At 51.7% G+C, this 20,423-nt stretch overlaps 1 protein-coding gene across 1 annotated transcript in view; it reads left to right on the top strand.

Moving 5' to 3' along the window:
• NDUFA10 (NADH:ubiquinone oxidoreductase subunit A10) overlaps positions 1–20,423 on the top strand; it is a 53,440-nt gene that overhangs the window by 5,336 nt on the left and 27,681 nt on the right. Inside the window, exons 4-8 of the mRNA XM_027590821.1 lie at positions 1,454–1,540; positions 4,652–4,773; positions 6,129–6,208; positions 12,064–12,118; positions 13,675–13,760. Coding sequence (XP_027446622.1) covers positions 1,454–1,540; positions 4,652–4,773; positions 6,129–6,208; positions 12,064–12,118; positions 13,675–13,760 — 430 coding nt within the window. The remainder of the gene's footprint in view (positions 1–1,453; positions 1,541–4,651; positions 4,774–6,128; positions 6,209–12,063; positions 12,119–13,674; positions 13,761–20,423) is intronic.

Below are 20,423 nucleotides of genomic sequence, written 5' to 3'. Positions count from 1 at the left end.
CTCAGGTCATGATCCCAGGGTCCTGGGATCGAGTCCCGCATCGGGCTCCCTGCTCCTCGGGAGCCTGCTTCTCCCTCTGCTTCTCTCTCTCTCTCCCCCTCTGTCTCTCTTGAATGAATAAATAAAATATTAAAAAAAAAGAATGCGGTCTCCCTTCCGATGGTCTGTACCAGGACCTGGCTCGCAGGAACTGCTTGGTCTTTAGACTTAATACTGAGACTTGGCTTACCCCAGATTCCTCTCGAAGCATACTTCAACCCTATCTTAGGATTCCCTATTTCTTAGAGTGAAAAAGGAGCACTTTAAATGAAACTCGTTTCTTCTTGTGTTCCACTAATCATTGCACATTGTGTGAGTGCCTGCCGTGGGCCAGGTGCGTTCTAGGAGCCCGGGCGGAGGAAGCGCAGGCTACTGCCTGCTGGAGCTGACACTGTGGTCGGGAGAGAAAGTGTAAATGTGCGTACGTTCAGTGTCGCGTCTGGGAATGAGAAGCTCGAAGGGCTTTGCAGTGGGGCCGGGGCCGTGCTTCCAGGTGGGGAGGTGGGTGAGGCTTCTCTGCTGACACAGCAGGGCTGAGTGCAAGGACACTGGCTGGAGCCCAGTGGGCTGGGAGTGGATGGGATGGGGTCAGAGAAGTTGCCTGGGCAAGGTGGCTTTTCCTCTGGAGGTGTAAGCTGGCTCAAGCTCTGACAGTGCCCATCTGTTGCTGGGAGAGTGGCTGGGGGCAAGGGTGGAGGCAGGGCCTAGCTGGCGGCTGGGGCTGGGAGCTTGCCAGCAGCAAGGAGGCCTTGCTCTGGGGGGGGAGCTGTGGAAGCCGTGCACAATGGTCGGGTTCAAGATGTGGTTGGGGGGCACCTGGGTGGCTCAGCAGTTGGGCGTCTGCCTTCGGCTCGGTTCGTGATCCTGGGGTCCTGGGATCGAGCCCCGCATCGGGCTCCCCGCTTGGTGGGAGGCTTGCTTCTGCCTCTCCCTCTCCCCCTGCTTGTGTTCCCTCTCTCGCTGTGTTTCTCTCTGTCAAATGAATAAATGAAATCTTAAAAAAAAAAAAAAAAAAGATGTGGTTGGGAGGAAGCTGGTGGTTCACTGGTGAATTGGGCATGGGGCACAGAGGGAGAGTTGTGGATGCCGCTGGGGTCTGGCCGAGTGGTCGGGCCGGGGCGGGATTGGGGTGGGTAGACGGGATGGGAAAGCTGTGGTTTCAGACAGAAATACCTTCCTCCTAACTGGCTAGGTTATAGCTGACAGGGTGAGACAGAATGTTACATCGCCCAAACCAGTAGTGTTCTCGCTTTTGAAAATGATTTCTCACTTAGAAGAGCACGTCTGTGCTTTTGAAAATATTTAGCATGCAAAGGGTGTCGTAAATAACTTTTGCCTTTCTAAAATGAAGTTACTCGTTTCCAGTGCCTTGGTTTTTATCTGACTTTTGATTCTGTTTTCCTGTTTCTAACAGGACAAGGTGTTGTATTGGAGCGCTCCATCTTCAGTGACTTTGTTTTCTTGGAGGCGATGTATAACCAGGGATTCATCCGGAAGCAGTGTGAGTCGGGGCTGCAGGCGGGCCTTCCTGGATGGGTTGTGTCGCTTTGTAAAGGCTCTCGCAGACTTCCTGTGCAGTTAGTGTGCACTTTGCACGTCTGTAAAATACATGTATAGGTGCCATTACTTGTTACATTAACAGGAAGAAAGAGGGTTCCTTCCACCCTCTTTTCCTCCTAAATTCATATCTCCCGGTGAAAGCATAGGGGCTCCACCCACCCTTGCCCCAAATCGTGTCTCCCCGGCCCTGTCTCTCTTCAGCCTTGCCACTGTCTCTGATCTAGTTGAATTTCACTGAACTAACCAGTTTCTAGTGTATGATTTTGTATGTCATTAGGACGTCTATTTTTCTTGTGCCTGCACCTGCGTGACAGGCAGCATCTCGTTGTCTTTTCCTTCTGTCTGGTGTGGCCCTGCTCTGGTGCTTCCAGACACAGCGGCACCGTGTGGGGTCGTTGGAGGTCTGGCAGTGGCCATAGACAGGTTGGGGGCTGGTCAAAGGTGGCCTGACCGAAGAGTTAGGGAAGCATGTCAGGGTGGGGTCGGGGTGTCTAAGGAGGCGTGTGCCAGGGCAGAGCTGGGGGGCCCTGTGCTCGGTCCGCCCGTGGACATTATTGCCTGAGTGCTCGGTTGCCTGCAGCTGGCGGCCAGCTTAGCCCTGGGCGGCCGAGTCCGGGGGGCTGGTTAGTGACTGGGGAGAGCCAGGCAAGCCAGAAGACCATTTGGGATTGAGGCGCTCCACTCTGTCTGCTTCCATGTTCTGCTGTGAGGGCGGCTCGCCTGTGCTTGCAGAAGCAGCAGCCAGTGCCCTTGCTTCTGACCAGGGCACTGGTCCTCACCGGGCTCTCCGAGCAGCAGCTGAGGTCCGTTGGCCAGTGTTTCTGGGTTGCCAGGCTCTGACCTTGCTGCCAGGGGGAAGACGATAGAAGATAAGGAAGGCTCTTGACGTCCTGGCCGGGGTGGGCATGAAAAGCAGCATCGATGCCTGTTCCTCCAGGGCTGTGGGAGCTCACAGGAGGACTCTTCACTGGCCGGGAGACGGGGTGCTGTCAGCAGCAGCGTCCTGGAGGAGGGAACCCGGGGCAGCAGTGCAGCAGGGAGGCGGCTTAGCTAGGGGAAGCGTGGCTGGAGGCGCCTGCGGTGTTGATGGTGGGAAGGGCCAGTGCTACCGGGGGGTGGCCCGGGAGAGGCAGATGGGGGGAACAAGGAGAGGCTTGTGCTCCCACGGAGGATGCTTGGATTTTCCCTGAAAGTACTGAGAAGCCACCGAAGGTGTTAGGTGTGGGAAGGATGTGGTTGTGTCGAGTTCGTTCATCTGAGGGATGCGTTTGGGGAGGGGAAGTCAAAGGGAAGGAGACTTGAGGTGCGGGAGGTCAGAGCAGGACGGCGCACGTTAGGCTGATGGCCGCGCTGGGCGGGCAGCTTTGCGGGAGGAAGGCGGGGAGTAAAAGTCGATTCACCAGGCTTCTTGCCCCGTGAATAGGGTGGGAAGTGGCGGCGGGCTGGGAGGGAGGTCCTGCGCGGGTGTGCTGAGTTTGAGGTCCCCACGAGATGGCCAGGGGTGAGATGCTGGCAGGTGGCTGCGTGTCACAGATGTGGTTTGGAGGGGTTGCCCTGGACCAGAGATGCACTCGTCCCTGGAAACCCCAGAGTGAGAGGCAAGCACTGAGGCCAGGATTCTTGGGCTTCTGGGTTTCTGGGGAGGGAAGCCTGCTGCAGGATTAAGCTGAGTGGGGTCAGTGAGGGTGGCAGGGGGACAGTCGTCACATGGAGTGTGCAGGGTCTCGTGAGACAGGAACTGAAGAGGGCCCTGGGGGAGGCCAGTGACCAGTGAGAGTCGTTTCTGTGTTGGGTTGGGGGGAACAGAGGACTTCGGAGTAGATAGTACCGCGAGGTGGAAGGTCGTCTCCGAAGTGGGAGCGCTCCCAGGAGCACAGAGCAGGATGCTTACCTGAGGGCGGGTGTGGCTGGCCTGGCTTCGGGCTACCCAGGCAGGAAGCCGAGATGAGGCCGGGTGTCTCCTGCGCAGACAGGAGAACCCCCACGGGAGCCGCGGTCACTCACTGTGATGGCACCACCCGTGTGTCTTTGTATTCCTCCAGCTCAGACCCTTGCTGACCTGGGTCAAAGGTCTGTCTCGTGTGGCCGCTGAAGCCGGACTCTCTGCAGTGGTCACCTGAACATTTCCTCTAGAGCAAAATGGTTGTCTTTCTGTGGCTCCTAGTGTGAGCCCCGAAGTTGGTCGCTTCTGGAAGTTTCCACCATGTGAGCTTCTGCAGAGATGGCAGCTTCTTGATGTTGCTCTTGTGACAGGCGAGGGTGGTGGTTTCATTCCAGTGAGACCCAGAGTGTGTGCTGCCTTTCTAGTAAGGTCCTCGTACGCCAGAGGACGTCGAGGTGCAGTGTCCTCAAAACAGCACATGTGTTCTTTAGCACCGCAGGTTGTACGTGGCTGTTCTGCACAGCAATAACCCGGGGAGAGTGATCTCTCAGCCTTACTTGTTTTCTGTTCTATTTTGTGTTACTAAATCTGCCTCAGTAGGTAGTTCTGTGTAGCTGGCTAAGTTTACTGAAGTACATTGAAACCAGGTAAATGTAGCTTCCCATTTTTCAGTTGAGTTATTTGAAAAAGAAAGGAAGAAGGGTCTGTGCTCGCTAGAGAAGATACAGCAGGTGTATATGATGCCTTCTGGCCAAAGGCTACCAAAGTGGACACTCGTGTGCCCTCCCCTGGCCTTCTCTGTGGCCAAGATGCCCTTAGAATCTGGCCTCTAGAATGTTCCGAAGACCAGCGTGTAAGTCGCATCATCCCGCTCTGTGGCTGTGACGTGCGGTCTCTGGGCCCGGTGCTTGCGTTCTGCGGGGATGAGAAGCGCTGTGGGGTGGGGGCTGCCGGGAGGGCCACGGGCGCCGTGCGCCATCCTGGGCACCTGCAGGGGGTCCTGCGTCGCGTGCGTGCCGCCCGTACTGACAGCTGTGCTTTCTGTGATTCACCGATCGACACGTGGCTCTGGGCACTGCGTCTCTCTCTGCCCTTTTACTCGCGAGGGCGCGTGTTGGGAGCGCCTGTGGTGGCCTGTACATGACAGACGTGCCTCTCTCTCGTGTGCAGGTGTGGACCACTACAATGAGGTGAAGAAGGTCACCATCAGGGAATATCTGCCTCCGCACGTGGTGATCTACATCGACATGCCCGTTCCAGAGATCCAGAGTCGGATTCAGAAGAAAGGCAACGTAATTCAGCTCTTCAGTTGCAGACCACGCTCTTTCACGTGTCCTCGTTAGCTCGACGTGTCCTTGTAGATCAGCCCTTCCTGGTGGTGGTCACGGCAGTTTGCTGTCAGGCGCTGCTGGCCTTCACAGAGATGGGCGGCCCACACAGTGGGGCCCCTGAGCGTGGGCCCTTGTGCGGAGGATGGAAGGGGCCCCGGTCAGTCACTGCTCTCCAGCAGTGCTCTGCAGCCCCGAGCACCGTCCCGCCGTCGCCCCGTCCCCTAAGCCACCCCGGGAAGAGGGGCTAGTGTCCCCGTGGCAGGCCCCCCTGCCCTGCACCTTCCAGTCCTCTAGCGGGGTTTCTGCACCCTATTTTCTGTCTGCGGATCGAATGTGATTTCTAGCATCCTTTCAGCTCCTCCCTCCTAACTCGGGGTGAGCCCCTCTCCCCCCTTTCCCTGCAGAGTGACCCTAGAACAGAGTGGGGCCTCGATCTCTGCACCATGTGGTGCTGGCTGAGCCTGCATTAGGTGGCCTGAAGCCGGGGATTGCTGTTGCTCACTGGCTTGGTGGGCCCGATGCAGGACGCGGAGCACGAAGACGTCACTGCCGCTTGGTCTGGTTCTTGTCTGCAGACACCTCTCCCACTTGGAGTGTTTCTTCCTGGGACAGAGTGGAGCTTTCTGATGCTGTGATGCAAGTGTAGAGTTGCGTGTGGGGGAGGTCAGCAGCAAACAGGGAAGCAAAGGAATGTACCAGGTGGAGGTCAATGCCAGGAAGAGACGCGAGATAGAAGATAACACGACCTGCCCATAGCATTGCTACATTGTAAGAGGTTTTAGATATTGAGACTGGCTGCTCAGACGTGGAGGTCTCGGTTTCTGAATTTGGCTTAGCACGCTTCAGGCGACTGGGGAGGCGAGCAGTGGAGGAAGTGCGAGAGGTGGTTGGGGTGTGTGAGTAGTGAAGGGAGAAGGCAGGAGGGAGTCGGTGAAGGAGAGGACGGTGTGAGGGCTGGGGGAGAAGTGGGCCGGTCCCCTTGTGGCCTTAGCTGCCAGGCTGTATGTGTGTGCGCTACGCCCCATGCCGTGCTGTACGTGCGTGCTTTAAAAGGGGATTCTTCCTGATCCCGTTCTAAGCATGCGTCTTCACGTCTGTGAAAGGTTATGCCGTGGGATCCCCTGGGCAAACGTGGGTGCTTCGCTGTGGTACAATGAGGTTGACCCTGATCAATATCAAGGCCTCTTTCCTATAATCTCTGCAACACCCATGAGCTGTTCCAAGAAAACCGTGTCTGTTGCTTGTTTTCACCTTTTACAGGTGCACAAGTAAAAGAAAAAGCGAACGTTCCACTTGTTTTTTCCTGCTTTTTTTAGCCACATGAAATGAAGATCAGCTCCGCCTATCTGCAGGACATCGAGAACTCCTATAAGAAAACCTTCCTGCCGGAGATGAGGTGAGCTAAATGCACGATTGATTTCTATGACTGCAACGTCTCCACACATGGGTCCCTGTTCCCAGCAGCCCAGGAGTTCACTCTTACTACAATGGATGTTGTCTGGGGTGTTTTATTTTATTTTATTTATTTTTTTAAAAGATTTTATTTATTTATTTGACGGAGAGAGACACAAGCAGGGGGAGTGGGAGAGAGAGAGAAGCAGGCTTCCCGCGGAGCAGGGAGCCCGACGTGGGGCTCGATCCCAGGACCCTTGGGATCATGACCTGAGCCGAAGGCAGACAGTTAATGACTGAGCCCCCCAGGCGCCCCATGTCTGGGGTGTTCTAATCTCATGTTTATAAGCAAGAATGCCAGCACACATTTCAGCCTGATTGGTGGGGTTTTTTGGTTTTTCGGTTTGCTTATTTTGTCCATACTTCTTTGTTTTATTTCTAAAATCATTTGAGGCTGGAAATAAAGCCATGCTGTATTCCACGACGGGGTGTTAGCATCAGAGAACTCCTGTGTTTTGACCTGAGGGGGCAGCCGGACATTGCTGCTTTCCTGGAAGGCTTGCTTGAAAAGTGCTCCTTGAATCCATACAGAGAATTCATGGAGGACAAGAAATCCCTGAGATCCTTTCAAAAGTTATTCTTGATGGTGGTTTGGACTAAATGAAATCCCACCGGATCCTCCGGTTTCTTTCCTTCCTCCCGCTCTCATTGTTTCTTTTCTGAAAGCACAAAGGGAAGTGTTCCCCCACTCTGTCTGCTTGTCATCCTGTGGTCTTGGGCTGCCGGCGTGTGAGAGGGAAGTCGGGGGCCACTGTCCCTCGAGTCCCACCGGAAGGAGGTGTTTGATATCTTCCTGTTGATCTCTAGCGGCTTGTCTGAAATTGTTTTAAACTTAAGCCTCTTGATGCCTAAAAATCTCATGCCTTTGTTTAAGACTTTAATGTATAAAATTGTGATTAAAAACAAAGTAAGTTATAGTAACTTTGGAAGAAAAGTTGTAAATTGAAAACTAGTTTTTTTAACCATAAGCATTGATGCTTACATTCCTGCCTCGCTCTTGTGCTGTTTCCTAGCAGCAGTACAGAGCAGGGTGAGCTCTGGGTCTCTGCCTTCCTGTTGTACTGCTCTGTTTGTAGGATCAGAGGTGTAGAAAAAAATCAGGTTTGTAAATCTATGCTCAGGAGAAGGTATAGACATACGTGAACAAGCAGAAGAAACAGAGATGGTTGACCCTTGCATGTCAGTTCCAACTCTTTGAGATCTTTGGACAACAAAACATCAATTGAGAAAGGGTGTCCTGACAAATTTTCAAATAGAATTTTTAGCGAATAATGCCTGAATTCAACTTGTCATCAGGGTGAGGTTTTCTTTTACTTTGCGGTTATTTTCAAGAACTTCTCGAGGGCTTCCTGATCACGAAGTATGTTTAGCGGCCATCGTAGGCGTCCCTTGCATCATTTGGTTGCTCAGACTTGATTTGCAGTGGGAGTTCGCTCCTGAAGCCTCACGCGCTGTGTTCCATGGCTCACATGTGCCCCTCCATGGCCCAGGGGGGCGCCGCTTTCCGTGTTGGGCATCCAACTGCTTCCTCCTCGGCTGGGTAGCCCAGCTGAGCACGTTTCTCTCTGGCCAAATCCCTGTGTGGAGCAGAACAGTGCTCAGATCCTTACAAGTCAGGGCAGGCGATTCTGTGTTTGTTCTGTGTTTTGTGTTAACTACCACCGTAGTCAGTTGCAGGCCTTGTGGCTGCTCATGGAGTTCAGAAGTCATTGCTTGGTGCCCCCACCCCCTCTCAGTGTGCTGAGCTCCATGAGTTTCAGCACAGTGTCACAAATGCTGTCGGCCTGGGAGGTGATGTGCAGTCCTTCCCCACGGTGCCATTGCCCACAGGCCGCTTTGAGAAATCAGACAGGTCGGGGTGTTCCGTGCATCACTGAGAAGCCCCAGTTTGGCATTCAGAGTCCTTGTTAAGCAGGCAGTGCGGAGGATGTGAGGTGCTCTGGTGTGGAGTGTTGTGTTCTTGTGACTTAATATGGGGCCTTCACGGCCTTTGCTAAGTCCCAGTAGTACAGTGTGTTCCCCTCTGATGAGCAGCAGAGACTTGCACTTTGGGGGAAAGAGCTCCCCTCCTTTCTTCCCAGGGGGGTTGGATGTTTCTCAGGTCCAAGGGGCTCACGCCACCATGGGTCAGGAGGTTTAGACTTACATACGGAGAAAACGGACCTCTGTTTTGCATTGTAATCCTTACCAAGTTTCCAGGTTGCTTGCTTGCTTTCTTTGTCACCAGCATCGACCACCTGGATGGGAAGGGAAAAGTACACGTCTGAGTGGAGTGTCTGGCCGTGTTTGTGGGGCTGGCACGCTCAGTGATGGGCACCGAGTTGTGCTGCTGCGCTCATAAGCAGCCACGGTGTGGTTTCATCTGTCTCTGTTCCGGCACGGATACCTGCCCTGGTTATGTCCCCGCACGCCCGACGGTGGCGCACTTGCTTTGGTAATCCTGTCTCGCTGTGCATCGGGCAAACCAAGGTGAAGGAGAGAAGAGGCACTTTGGATAGGTGTGTGTTTCTCAAGTAATGCGTGTAGCACACGGTAGCAAACAGGACAGGCTTGAGGTTATGCACTTGGCTCCATGAAAAGCGGGCACCTTTCCACGGCCGATGGTCACGCTGCAGACTGTAGCATGCTCACTCGAAGACCCCTTGCGTGGGCTGGCCTCCCGGCTGGGGACCATCCCCTTGCCTGCTTCAGGAGAGTCTAATGGAGCTCTGCTTTGAGCAGTTTGTATGAGAACAGTGGATGGATCTGTGAATGTCTGTGTGGGATTAATTTGATTTTTCCAAATGAATAGCATAGTATAGATTTTTAAAAGTTGTAGGTCACGCGCTCTCCTGCCACAGAGACTCATTATGCCACGGGCATTGGTTTCTCCCCTCGCGGTCCTGCTGTTGTCTGCTCTGTCTCCTGAACATATATATGGTCTGTCTGCTGTCGTAGCTCAAGCTGTGTGGAGTTACGGAAACCCTTACATTAGAGGTCATTTGTCGCATTTAAAAGGACACCTACGTGAAAGTTTCTGTGCAGCCTGTCTTACGTAAGTGTTCGATTGTAGACCAGGATCCTGCTTCAGCTCGGTGATGTACTTGCATCTTGAGGTTTTCTCTTGGAAGTTCACTGGGAAATTTGACTAGAACTAACAATTTTTACATGAAATTTTAAGAAACCTATCATGAATAGGTTATCTAAAGTTTATAAGTCTCCGTGTTTTCGAATTCAGGAGGTATTTCCCCACAGAAACCGTTTTAGATTTTCTAGGTCTGTTTATTTAAAGTCATTTAGTTACATATTATATATTTATAGTGGCTAACCTTAGAAGATAAAATTGTTAGAATATTAGTAATTTAGGATAAAATCAAAATTAAATAAGAGAAGGGTGTTTTAGCTTGAATGTCAGTATTTGAAGCAAAGCGGATTTACTGGGTATGATTGGTGGCCACCATCCGAGGGGCTCTGAATGCCTGTCTGCACCTGAGCTGGTCTCTCCTGTGTTAGCTCTTTTTTCACGACCGGGACGCTGTCTTGTTATGCGTCCTTTGTGAATGCGTGAAGAGCGGTGCGGCTTTGGCCAGAGTCATATAGAGAGATTTTAGGAGGCACAGTGAACTACCGTAGGAATATGTATTTTCTGACTCTGTCAACATTTATGCTTAAAATTGGTGGAGAATATGTTTTTTATCTTCATTACCTTGATTTTGAATGTATTTAAGTTTGAGTATAGCTGGGTTTGGCAAACATCCGTGTATTCACTCGTGAAGAGACATTTACTCTGCTCTGTTTGTAAATGTCACCATCAGCACTGCTGTTCCCAGGAGACCCGGCGGTTCCTGGGAGAGGTGGGCCTGGGGGGTCAGGTGGCTTTGAATTCACTCCTCAGGTCTTGACGGTGTCCCTAATCTCTGACACCCTTGTTGGCCACCCTCTTTGTTTCGGCCTCCCTTCACAGACAAGCCGGTGGGAATGAGGGGTTGTTGTGTCCCGTGTCCTCTGTCAGTTTGTCTGTTACTGAGGCATTTGCCGTGGGACGCTGCTTGTTATAGGCACCCAGAAAATAAATGTTCGTTGAATCGAGTCACACGGAAGATGGAAAAGTTAGGCTATGAAATTGGCTCTGTAAGTTGTTTTCAGTAGATGGTCTGGAGTCCTGTCTTTGTCCCCCTTGCACACCCACGCAGCGCCTGCCGCCTGGCGGGGGCTTTGGAAATGTGCTGTTCTGTGCGCCGGAGGCACCTGTCACTGCTCTCCTGACCGTCGTGCTCGTGCTTGGGGTGGCTACTCCAGGGATGCCAAATGGTGAGCGCTTACGTGGCTGTGTGGTAGACAGTAATGCTTCCGTACCAGCCGGCCTCCCTCGGTCATCGGGGCGTGTCCACGACTCTGTCGCCTACACACGTGGTTTACGTCGGACTCCGTGTGGCTTGTAGGGGGAGATCACTGCCCTTTATGCCTTTCTCTTCAGCAACGGTGGGAGGCGCGGGCCCTTGGGGAGGAACTATGCTGAGCTCTCGCGTGAGGGGCAGCTGGTGCTCCAGCCATGAGGGCGGATTTCTGGCTTTATGGATCCAACGTCATTGTGCCTGCGGTTTCTGACGTTTTCATATGTCTTTAGTGAGACAGGAAATGCAGTGATCTGGCTGCAGCGAGAAACTGTCATCTAGTCGGACGACTTCCTTTGAATGTCTAATACAGGCGTTATCTGTAATCGCAGCACCTGAGAAGTTGGGGATTCGTCGGAGTCTGTAGTAGTGATACTGATCTGGGCGCTTTAGCTGGCACTGAGCTCATTAAGCCGTGGCCTGCCGACGGTGGCTCGTGGTTGGAGAAGTTGGATACCATTGTGGAGGGTCAGATGCGGATTTCAGGTTGAGCATAGCTTGTGAAGTCTTGGACTCTCTATGGATTTACACCCCATCAGTAGGGGGTGCTGTGCTGTAGACTCCTAAACGAGACAGTGTCCCTTGTGTAATCTCCTCGTGTGTGCCGTGCAGGTGACCCGGGGGGAGTAGTAGTCTGCCCTTGACATTCTGCTGGCCCCTTTGCTGGAAGGGGGTCAGACGTTTCTGCGGTGATGGGCCTCCTGGGCGGCCTCGCTGGCCTCTCTGGCCGGCGTCAAGGCCTCAGGTCTCCCACGGGTTGGTCTCGGGGTGGTAGCAGAGGCAGCCTCTTCATTTGTCGGGTACAGACTTACCCATCTGTCGGCTTCTGGTCATCTCCAGGCCGGGCAGCCAGCCGTCTGCGTCAAACGTGGTGGGGGCACGGGCAGAAGTGCTGGAAAGAGCATCCTGCTGTCCCCTTCTTTTCGGGACCTAGCGATGGTTTTTCAGTGTCCAGACGAAGGGCCAAGGACTAAGGGAACTGGGCTGCTGCCTTCCTGCTGCGGAGTCGGTTTGTCCCCTAGATTCTAGCAGCTCGAGTGCCCATCCTTCCTCCTCCACCACTTGGCTGCTTTCTGTGCCCACGTCTTGGTGAGGCACTGGGTGCCTTCGTCCAGTCTGATAATGGACCTACGGCGGCAGTGACCCGTGCGCCCTGCCCCCCTCAGCCCCTGGTTTCTCATGCCCGTGGGGTGGGGGCGGGGTAGCCAGAAGGGAAGTCGGGAGACACACCTGCTGTCATCACTGTCCAGTTGGTCGCTAGCAGGTCCTCCTCAGCCATTGAGGCCACGGGAGCAGCACACTGTCCCCTTCAAAGAATGGCCAGCTTTAATGTTTGTAGCGGTAGACTTTACTGTCATGTATTCATTTGTGCATTAGTATAAGCTTGGAAAATTTACATTGAATTTTTTCTTGCCTTTTCTTACAGTGAGAAATGTGAGGTTTTACAGTATAGTGCAAGGGAAGCTCAAGATGCAGAAAAGGTAAGAAATGGGCTGAAAAGTTTATAATTTTTTTAAAATTTGATTCATATATAAGGTTCTTGTAAATCAGGTAATCAGTTCAGCTCCTACTGGTCTTAGAAATGTCTGTATTTCATAAGCTAAAAGAGGTACTAAGGCACCCCACTGAGATTTTGATTTTCATTTAAATAATTCAGTTTCTAGGATCTTAAAATTGTACAAGGTACATTAGTAAGTGCATTTTGTAAAATTCAAGTCAATCTCCGTGCAGTTTTCAAGAGAACTTAACGAGTAAGAGCCAAAAAAATTGAAAAAGGATAATGCAGGAATATTTGCCTTCGCAAATACTAAAACATACTGCAAAATTATGGTGATGAAAGCACTGTGGTATTAATGCAGGAATTAATAATGTAATGGAACAGAACAGCGAGTGGAGAAACAAGTGTGTGTGTGACTTGACTTTGGTAAAGGCAGCGCTTAAAGAATAAGAAAAATGAAGTAGAAGAAAATGGATTATTTCTTAAATGGCGTTGAGGAAATGGATCATCCATTACGCAAAAAAAGTCCCCTATGTTATATATTAATCATAAATTACTAAAAAGCAAAACAAAAGGTATAAAAATTCTAGAAGAAAATGCCGGTTTTATGATTTGGGGTTGAGGCCTAGGAGGTGATAGGAAACGGCTTGCGGAGTTGACTGCCCGGCCGGCTCTGGGTGTGGGAGGAGGAGAAGACTACGGAGCGAGGTCTTTTCCACAGAGAGGAGCGCACTCCCGGAGGACCGGAGGCCACTCCGCAGTCCGGCTCCCCGACGGCTCTGAGGACGGCACTCGGCCCATTCCGCTCGGAGGGATTACATTCTACGTGCTTCTGTTTTTGTGGTGTGGATGTGTTTGTGTTTAGGCTGTTTTTACACCCTGATAGTCTGTTCAGATGCCATGGGTCTGAGTAGAAGAATGCATTTGCTTTTTAAGACCATGTTGTGTTTTGAGTTCATACTCAGAATTCCTGAAAGTTAGGAGAGGACCCTGAGTTTGGTGTGTTTGGGGACAGAATGCATCGGAAAAGACTGCCGCTCTGGGAGCTCAGCCTGCAGGCTGTGGGTGTGGGGCTGGAAACAGGTTTTTGGAGCTTTCTAGGAAATGCATCAATTTTTTTGTTCTCTTGTTGCTTTCAGTGGCCAGCTCTTGTGTTCTAGAACGAAGTCCCTGGGGAGGACATGTGTAGTCTGTCACTAATACTGGGTCCCCTGGTCTTGATTATTTCTTTGTCCTGGGCTGCTGCTCCTCGCCTCCCATGTAATTTCTACACCACCCATGTGTTAGCTGGGCCAGGCGCCCACACTGAGGGTCAGCGCCACCCCCTGACCCCGGCACCCGCTGGGCTTGGTGCCCACACTGAGGGTCAGTACTCAGTCTCCTTTCTTCACTGAAGGCCATCTGTCCGACTTCCTTTCTTTTCGACTTCTGTGGTGATTGTTCCTGCTAGATATTTGTGGCTTATACTGTATTAGAATTTATCTCCTTTAAATTTTCAAAATGGGACTCTGTATTAAATTGGAGTTATTTTTGTCTCAGGTGGTAGAGGATATTGAATACCTCAAGTACGACAAAGGGCCGTGGCTCAAGCAGGATGACCGTACTCTTCACCATCTGCGGATGCTGTAAGTTCCGGGCTTTTGGGAACCGGCCAGATAGGATGAGGGGCTGGAGTTTTGAGTGTAGTCCCTCACCTGCTGTAGAAACTTAGAGAATTTTGAAGGAATTCTATTTTAAGTTAAGTGTTAACGGTACCACCAATGATGAGGTGTATTTCCTGTGCCCTTCAAACAGTCTCTTGCATTCTCCAGTCTGACAATTAATTGATTTCCAATATTAATTCAACAGATTCTTGCTTCCACCCTGTGCCAAGCACTGTTCCAGATTTAGAGGATTTAGAATCAAAACTCCTGCTTGTATCTCCTCTGGGCACTTTGTCCTCCAGCCCCCGGGCCCAGGATGGTGGGGAGATGGCTGTCAATCCTGTTGCTGGTTTGCTTGTTGAGCAGCTCCCTGACTCTCGCAAACACTCCACAAAGTGCTTTCTCCGGCTAGTGCCTTGACGTCCTTCAAGGGACCGTTCGCTGTTCTTTCAGGCCGGCTGCGTCAGGACAGTGAGTGTCTCACATGTGGGGCCATTGCCACACCTCCTGGGCCATGAAATGAGTTCCTTGGTCAGGCCACATTAGGCCAGTGACCGTGTGTGTGAGTGACAAGCAGCCACACGCTGGGGGTGATGAAAACAGTGGAAGTTTAGTCTCCTAGTTCGGGAGTCCGGAAGTCCGAAGTCAGGGTGTTGGCAGGGCCGCCCTGCTCTTCAGGTTCTAGGAAGAATCCTTCCTGCCTCTTCCAGCTCCTGGTGGCTGCTGGTGATCCTTGGCGTTCCTTGGCGTGTGGCTCCGTCACTCCCACTCTGCCTCTGTCCTCACAGGGCGTTCTTCCCTGCGTGTCTCTCTCTGTCTACATTTTTCTCTGGCTATAAATTCACCAGTCATGGGATTAGGACTCATGCCAGTCCCCTGTGATCACATTTTAACTTCTCTCTGCAAAGACCCTGTTTCCAAATAAGATCCCATTCACAGGTTCCAAGTGGACATGAATTTTGGGGGGGACACTATTCAACTCAGTACACCATGTGTTTTGAGGGGTCCTGAGCGCAACCCCACACTCGGGAACTCACTGGAAGGACTCAGGAATCACAGTAGATGGTTACGCTCATGGCTAAGGTTCTCACGGGGAATCAGCAAGGACACCTAGCTGGTCGGTGAGGAGAAAGACACGGCAAATCTAGAGCAGTCCACTTGCAGGTGTTTGAGGCTCCCTCCCTCGCACGAGGGACGTGCCAAATGAGCTGCTTCGTTGGGCACGAGAAAAGCAGTAACATGGGCTTGGGCAGTATTTCTGCCCACAGAGCCCATCAGACACTCGGTGCCCAGAGTTTTTACTGGGTGCTGGTCATGTTGGCCTTAGCAGCTGCTCAAGTTCTGACCTCCAGAAAGAAGGCTGGCGTTCCCCATAAATCACATTGTAACCTCGTGCCCAGTGGGTGGTGCCCCAGCCTTAGGGCAGCGTTTATGAGACACTGAGCCCTCCCAGCCGAGGGAGACCGCAGTTTCAGGCCTGCTCTGTTTAGGACCGTGGAAGGGCATTCCACGTGCACATGAGCTGGGCTTCTGGCAGGCAGGTCTTGGGCAGGAAGGCACATCTGAACCCAGGAAATGAAAGTTTCCTGGGAGGGTCAGTGGCTGCCCCTTCATGAAGGGTGGGACCCCGTGTTACTGACTTCCCCATTTGTCCTCAGGGACGGGCCGTGCTGGAGGCTCAGCATCGGCCTCTGCTCCACCACGCAGGACACACACAGTGGCCGGGCAGCATCAGTTTGAGGAGCACCAGTCTGAGTGTTGAGTCCACGGATGGTGTCCATCCTGCCTGGTGACCACTCTGCCTGTCAGCCCCGTTGGATAAGCTCTGGCAGAGCTGGGCCCCAAGGGTCAGAGCTTCCTCTGTGTGCTGGGGAGTTTGCTAGCTCGCAGTGTTTCTCTTGGTATGAGTGATATGCTTGGATGCACCCTAATGTCCGCATATATAGAGTCCATATATTTCAATAATTTCTCAAGTTGGACCTATTGATTTAGTTATTAAAAGTAGGACCTAACATTTTAGTCATTTTTAGCAGTTTTTTTGTTGTATGCTTAAGATGGAAGAAATAGCAGCTCATCGGAAAGATCCTGTGGTTTTGGGGTGGCCTCCAAAGGTGTGGCCTGGTGCTCCATGGCAATCCATGCTTCTCACGGGGCGGAGGGGTGTGAGCAGGGGCCGGGCGAGTGGGGATGTGCCTTGGTCATGTGGACGTTCTCTGACGGTCGGTCTGTCTTCCTAGTGATGGGCAGTGGGTCATCAAGCACAGGTGGCAGTTGTGGGGGGAAGGATGTGTTGGAGGTATGAGGAGGGAGCCAAGGTAGGAAGCATTGTCTAGGCGTCGGTGTGGGGAGGACGGACTGAGGCGGCGCGGCGGTCCTGACGTCCGGCGGAGGGGGCTGCTTTCCCGCAGCTGCAGCTCCCCAGGGGCCGGCAGGGAGGAGGCAGGGCTCTGGATTCCAACAGGATCGGCGAGTAGGAGAATGTACAAAACCGAAAGAATGTGACAGTGAGAGATTTGACGTGGGTGAGGCGGGGTGGAGAGCACAGAAAAGGTGGGTGGAAGCCAGTGGGTTAGAGGTCGGAGTCACGCCCGCTCACCTCACAGGCTCAGACCTGGTTCCCGTGTGGTTCCAGCACGTTGCACCTGATCTTGCTCCACGTTGGGAGTAAAGCTGAGTGCACCGGGTGAGGGCGTGTGCACATACCTTGCAACTCTCCGTGTATGAGAACTGTGCTCCGGAAAACACATGCTGCGAGCTTGACCATCTTCCCAAAGTCCTACACAGACCATGTAGTTCGAACAAAAAGCAGACAGAAACTTGTGATTTTGATGCCAAAGAGAAAAGTGCTGGCTTTACTTTGCATTTTATAAACACTGAACTTCAGTTTGTTTTTACTGCCCATTTATTTCTCCTTTCTGAATTTTCTCTTCACATTTATTGATCTTTTTAACAAAACAGCCTTTTGTTTTTTTGAATTTCTCTTACTTGTCTGTTTTCAGTCTGATTTCTGCTCTAGTTTTTATTATTACTACTTTTCAGTGGCCTGGATGCTCGGTTCCAGATCCTCATCATACGTGCCTCCTGTTTAATTGCCCTTGTGATCTGAGAAGACACTGTGTGTGACGTCTGCTTGTTTGCATGGGCGCGGGAGCTTTACGTGGTCAGGCATGCTTTCCTTCTAGATTCACGTTCTGGTCGAGCGTGAGAAGAATGTGCATCCTGCCTTGAGTGGGACGTTCTTTCAGTGTCGGGGAGACCAGGCTGCATTGCGGGTGGGGGTGTTCAGCTCATCTACGTGCCCCAGGCTTCTCTGCCAGTGAGGGAGGGGGTGGCGAGGTCTCTGGCCATGGGAGCCTGTGGCCCTTTCTCTGCTGACGTGTGTGACTTTTTAAGATTTTATTTATTTATTTGTTTATTTATTTATTTAAAAAGATTTTATTTATTTATCTGACAGAGAGAGAGAGAGCAAGAACAGGAACACAAGCAAGGGGAGTGGGAGAGGGAGAAGCAGGCTCCCCGCCGAGCAGGGAGCCTGATGTGGGGCTCGGTCCCAGGACCCTGGGACCCTGACCTGAGCCGAAGGCAGACGCTTAATGACTGAGCCACCCAGGTGCCCAAAGATTTTATTTATTTGACAGAGAGGGCACAAGCGGAAGGAGAGAGAGGGAGAAGCAGGCTCCCTGCTGAGCAAGGAGCCCGATGTGGGACTTATCCCAGGACCCTGGGATCCTGACCCAGGCTGAAGGCAGCCGCTTAACCGACTGAGCCCCCCAGGCGCTCCTCGCCTCACGTACTTTGATGCTCTGCTGTTAGGTGTTCGGGGTTGTAAGGTCTTGGTGGAGAACTGACCCCTTCCTCACAGAACTCCCCGCTTCATCCCTCATGATTGTTCTTGTTCTGCAGTCTGTCGTGTCTGAATGGGTCATGCTGTTCCAGCTGTGGTTCGCGTAGGCGTCTTCCTCCATCCCTTTCCTTTAAACCTGAGTGTTTGCTTACCGCGGGCGTCTTGTAGCCAGCGTAGGTCTGGTCCTGTGTTTTTCTCTGTTCCGACGGTCTCTGTGTCTTAATGGCTGTGTTTGGACAGTTTACGTTTAAAAGGAGTATTGATGTATGTGGATTAACATTTACTGTGTCTGTCATGGAAGGTTTTACGTTTGTTGCATTTGTTCTTTGTTTCCTTCGTTTTCCTGCCTTCTCTGGTTGTGCCTGAGCCTTCTGGATGATTCCGTGTTCCTCTCCCCTAGCAGAGCAGTTGCATTTCTCGCCGCGCGGTTGTCGTGGCCGTGGGGCTTCCGGGCTCCATGTGCAGTCATCTCGGTGCACTTTCCCACGGCCCTGCCGCCTCCAGAGTGGTGCGGGGACCTCGGAGCAGAGCGTTGCACTTCCTCCCTTCATCCACGTGCTGACGTCTGTCAGAGCTCTTCTTCCGAGACAAGTAGTTGATTTGCAGGCATGTTTTCTTGTTGTAAGGACGGGAGTGATGACTTTCAAGCTCTTTCCTTATTGGAGCTGAAACTGGAAGTCTCTGTTTTTGAAAGTTCTGGTTCACTTTGTCTAGATGCTGATGGATGTAAATGTTTTCGTAAACTTACCTAATGAGATTATATGTGGTATCGTTCTGACCCTTGCTGGAGATCCTGTACCCTTTCTTTAAGCAGCCGTGTAGTGTTTGCCTCTAGGTCTGAAGCCTCGAGGTGTTAGCCTGAATCACAGTTACAGGTCAGCGCTGTGTCCAGAGAGTGTTCCAGAAACATTTCCCGATGCCACGGCACTCCTGCCCGGTGGGCGCTCCCCTCACTTTACAGGGAAGCCACAGCTCAGGGGCGCTGACCTGCACGGTGCGGAGGGGCCAACCTGACCCTCCCTGCGGTCCAGCGCGCAAACCATGCTGCCTGCCCTCCTCTCGGCGGCTCAGGCTTCCATCCTGGCAGGCTCGTCACCTCCTCCTCCAGCTGTCACGCTGCCAGGACCCTCCCTTCCCGGGCGGCCCCCTTACCCGCACACCCTAAGTAACACACCGAGGACTGTGTGTTTGTCCCCAGCGGTTTCTCTCCCTCTCCTCTTCTTTCATGACTTCTGCTGCCTTTGGGGTTTGATCCCCTCATTCTTGATCTTTATCCTGCCATTAATTATTTCTTCCTACTGCTTGTCCTGTGTGCAACACACCCACCAGGCTAATTTTCATAAAAATGTCACAGTGGCCGTTTTCCCTTCACTCCGGAGCCTTCAGTGGCCCCACTTCTGTTTATTCACAAATCCAAATTTCGTTTCCGAGAAGTAATTTGGAGCCCTGACCATCTGGTTCTCCCTTTTCCTGACTCTGTTCCCTCCCCCACTTGCCCAGTAATTATCTAAGAATCCTAGCTTATGTCTAAGTCTGGCTGTATTCACCCTTTCCCCCACCGAATACCCTCTCTTCACCTCACCAAGATCTTGATTTTAGTAGTTACTTAGTTGTGTTTTTGTCGGAGCATAGAAAAGGATTCAGTAATTCCCTTGAAGTTTACAGATTATAGCATTCAATTCACTGTTTTATTTTGCTGTAAATGGGCTGTCCGCTCCTTCTCCCGGTCCATCACTCCCCTGCCCCCGCGCCCCGGGTATTTCATAACAGTGTGCAATGGTAATCGTGTTTATTTTCATGTGAGTGTCATTTCTTAATTTGGGGGACTCAAATGAAAATTATGGCCAATTTTCTAAGATAATTACTGTAAACATGCCATTTACCAGTTATACTCATTTTGTCTAGAACCTGACCAAATTATTGGTTTAGAGCATTTTTGTTCCATCTCAGTTACATGTGCCGGTGTGTAATTATGTGTGTGCGCGCGTATGCTGAGAGACGGTGACTGTATTTGTCAACGTGGATAACACTGTGTGTTCCTATGCATACTCCATAACTTCCTGGCTGGCGTCCGCCTTGACCCATCTCATTCCTGGGTTGATGACTCTGGTCACCAGGCCGGGCTCCGCGTGTGCAGGGCTCTGAGCCCGTTCCTCTTGCTTTCCCCAGAGCCTGGACCACCCTCCCACTTCACCCTGTTTGCTTCATCACAGAGGCTTCTGTTTCTTGTGACTCTGGGACAAGTCCTTGTAGGAAATCCCAGGGCTGCAGAGTCTGTGGGGTATGAATTTGGTATCAGAGTGTAGTGTTCAAACAGAACTTTGTAGTTCAGGACAACCTAACAGACTGTGGACATGTTTTAGGAGCGAGGATAGACATTCTGTTAATTGGGATCCAGTGTGAGCCGTACAACATGATTTACTATGTGTGTTTTCTGTCTTTTCTTGCCTCACTCTTTTAGAATATGCGGCACACCGCCTTGTGTTGTAAACTAGGCTCCACTGCACTTTATCTTCTTCTTCGGGTACTTTGGCTTATGATGTGAAGAGGATATGTTATCCAGTATTTGAATTCTCCTCAATTAGACTAAGTGCTTTGTGAACAGAATGTTTTCTTTCTCTGCTTTTTGCTCCCTGGGTCATAAAATGCTTCCCGTCATCTCTGTTCCGTACTTATCTTCAATCTAGAGTAAATTGAGTTGATGGAAGGTTACGACTCTTGGCGTTTACAGGAGACAAGACACCATGGGTTCATCCAGCAGTTGCCGCGGAAGCTCATGGGGTGTCGTTGACAGAGCGGTT

This window comes from Zalophus californianus, chromosome 3, assembly GCF_009762305.2.
Source record: "Zalophus californianus isolate mZalCal1 chromosome 3, mZalCal1.pri.v2, whole genome shotgun sequence".
In the NCBI taxonomy this organism is placed as follows: domain Eukaryota; kingdom Metazoa; phylum Chordata; class Mammalia; order Carnivora; family Otariidae; genus Zalophus; species Zalophus californianus.
Note: the sequence above shows the minus strand (reverse complement) of the source record. Positions and strands in the feature narration are given on the sequence as shown.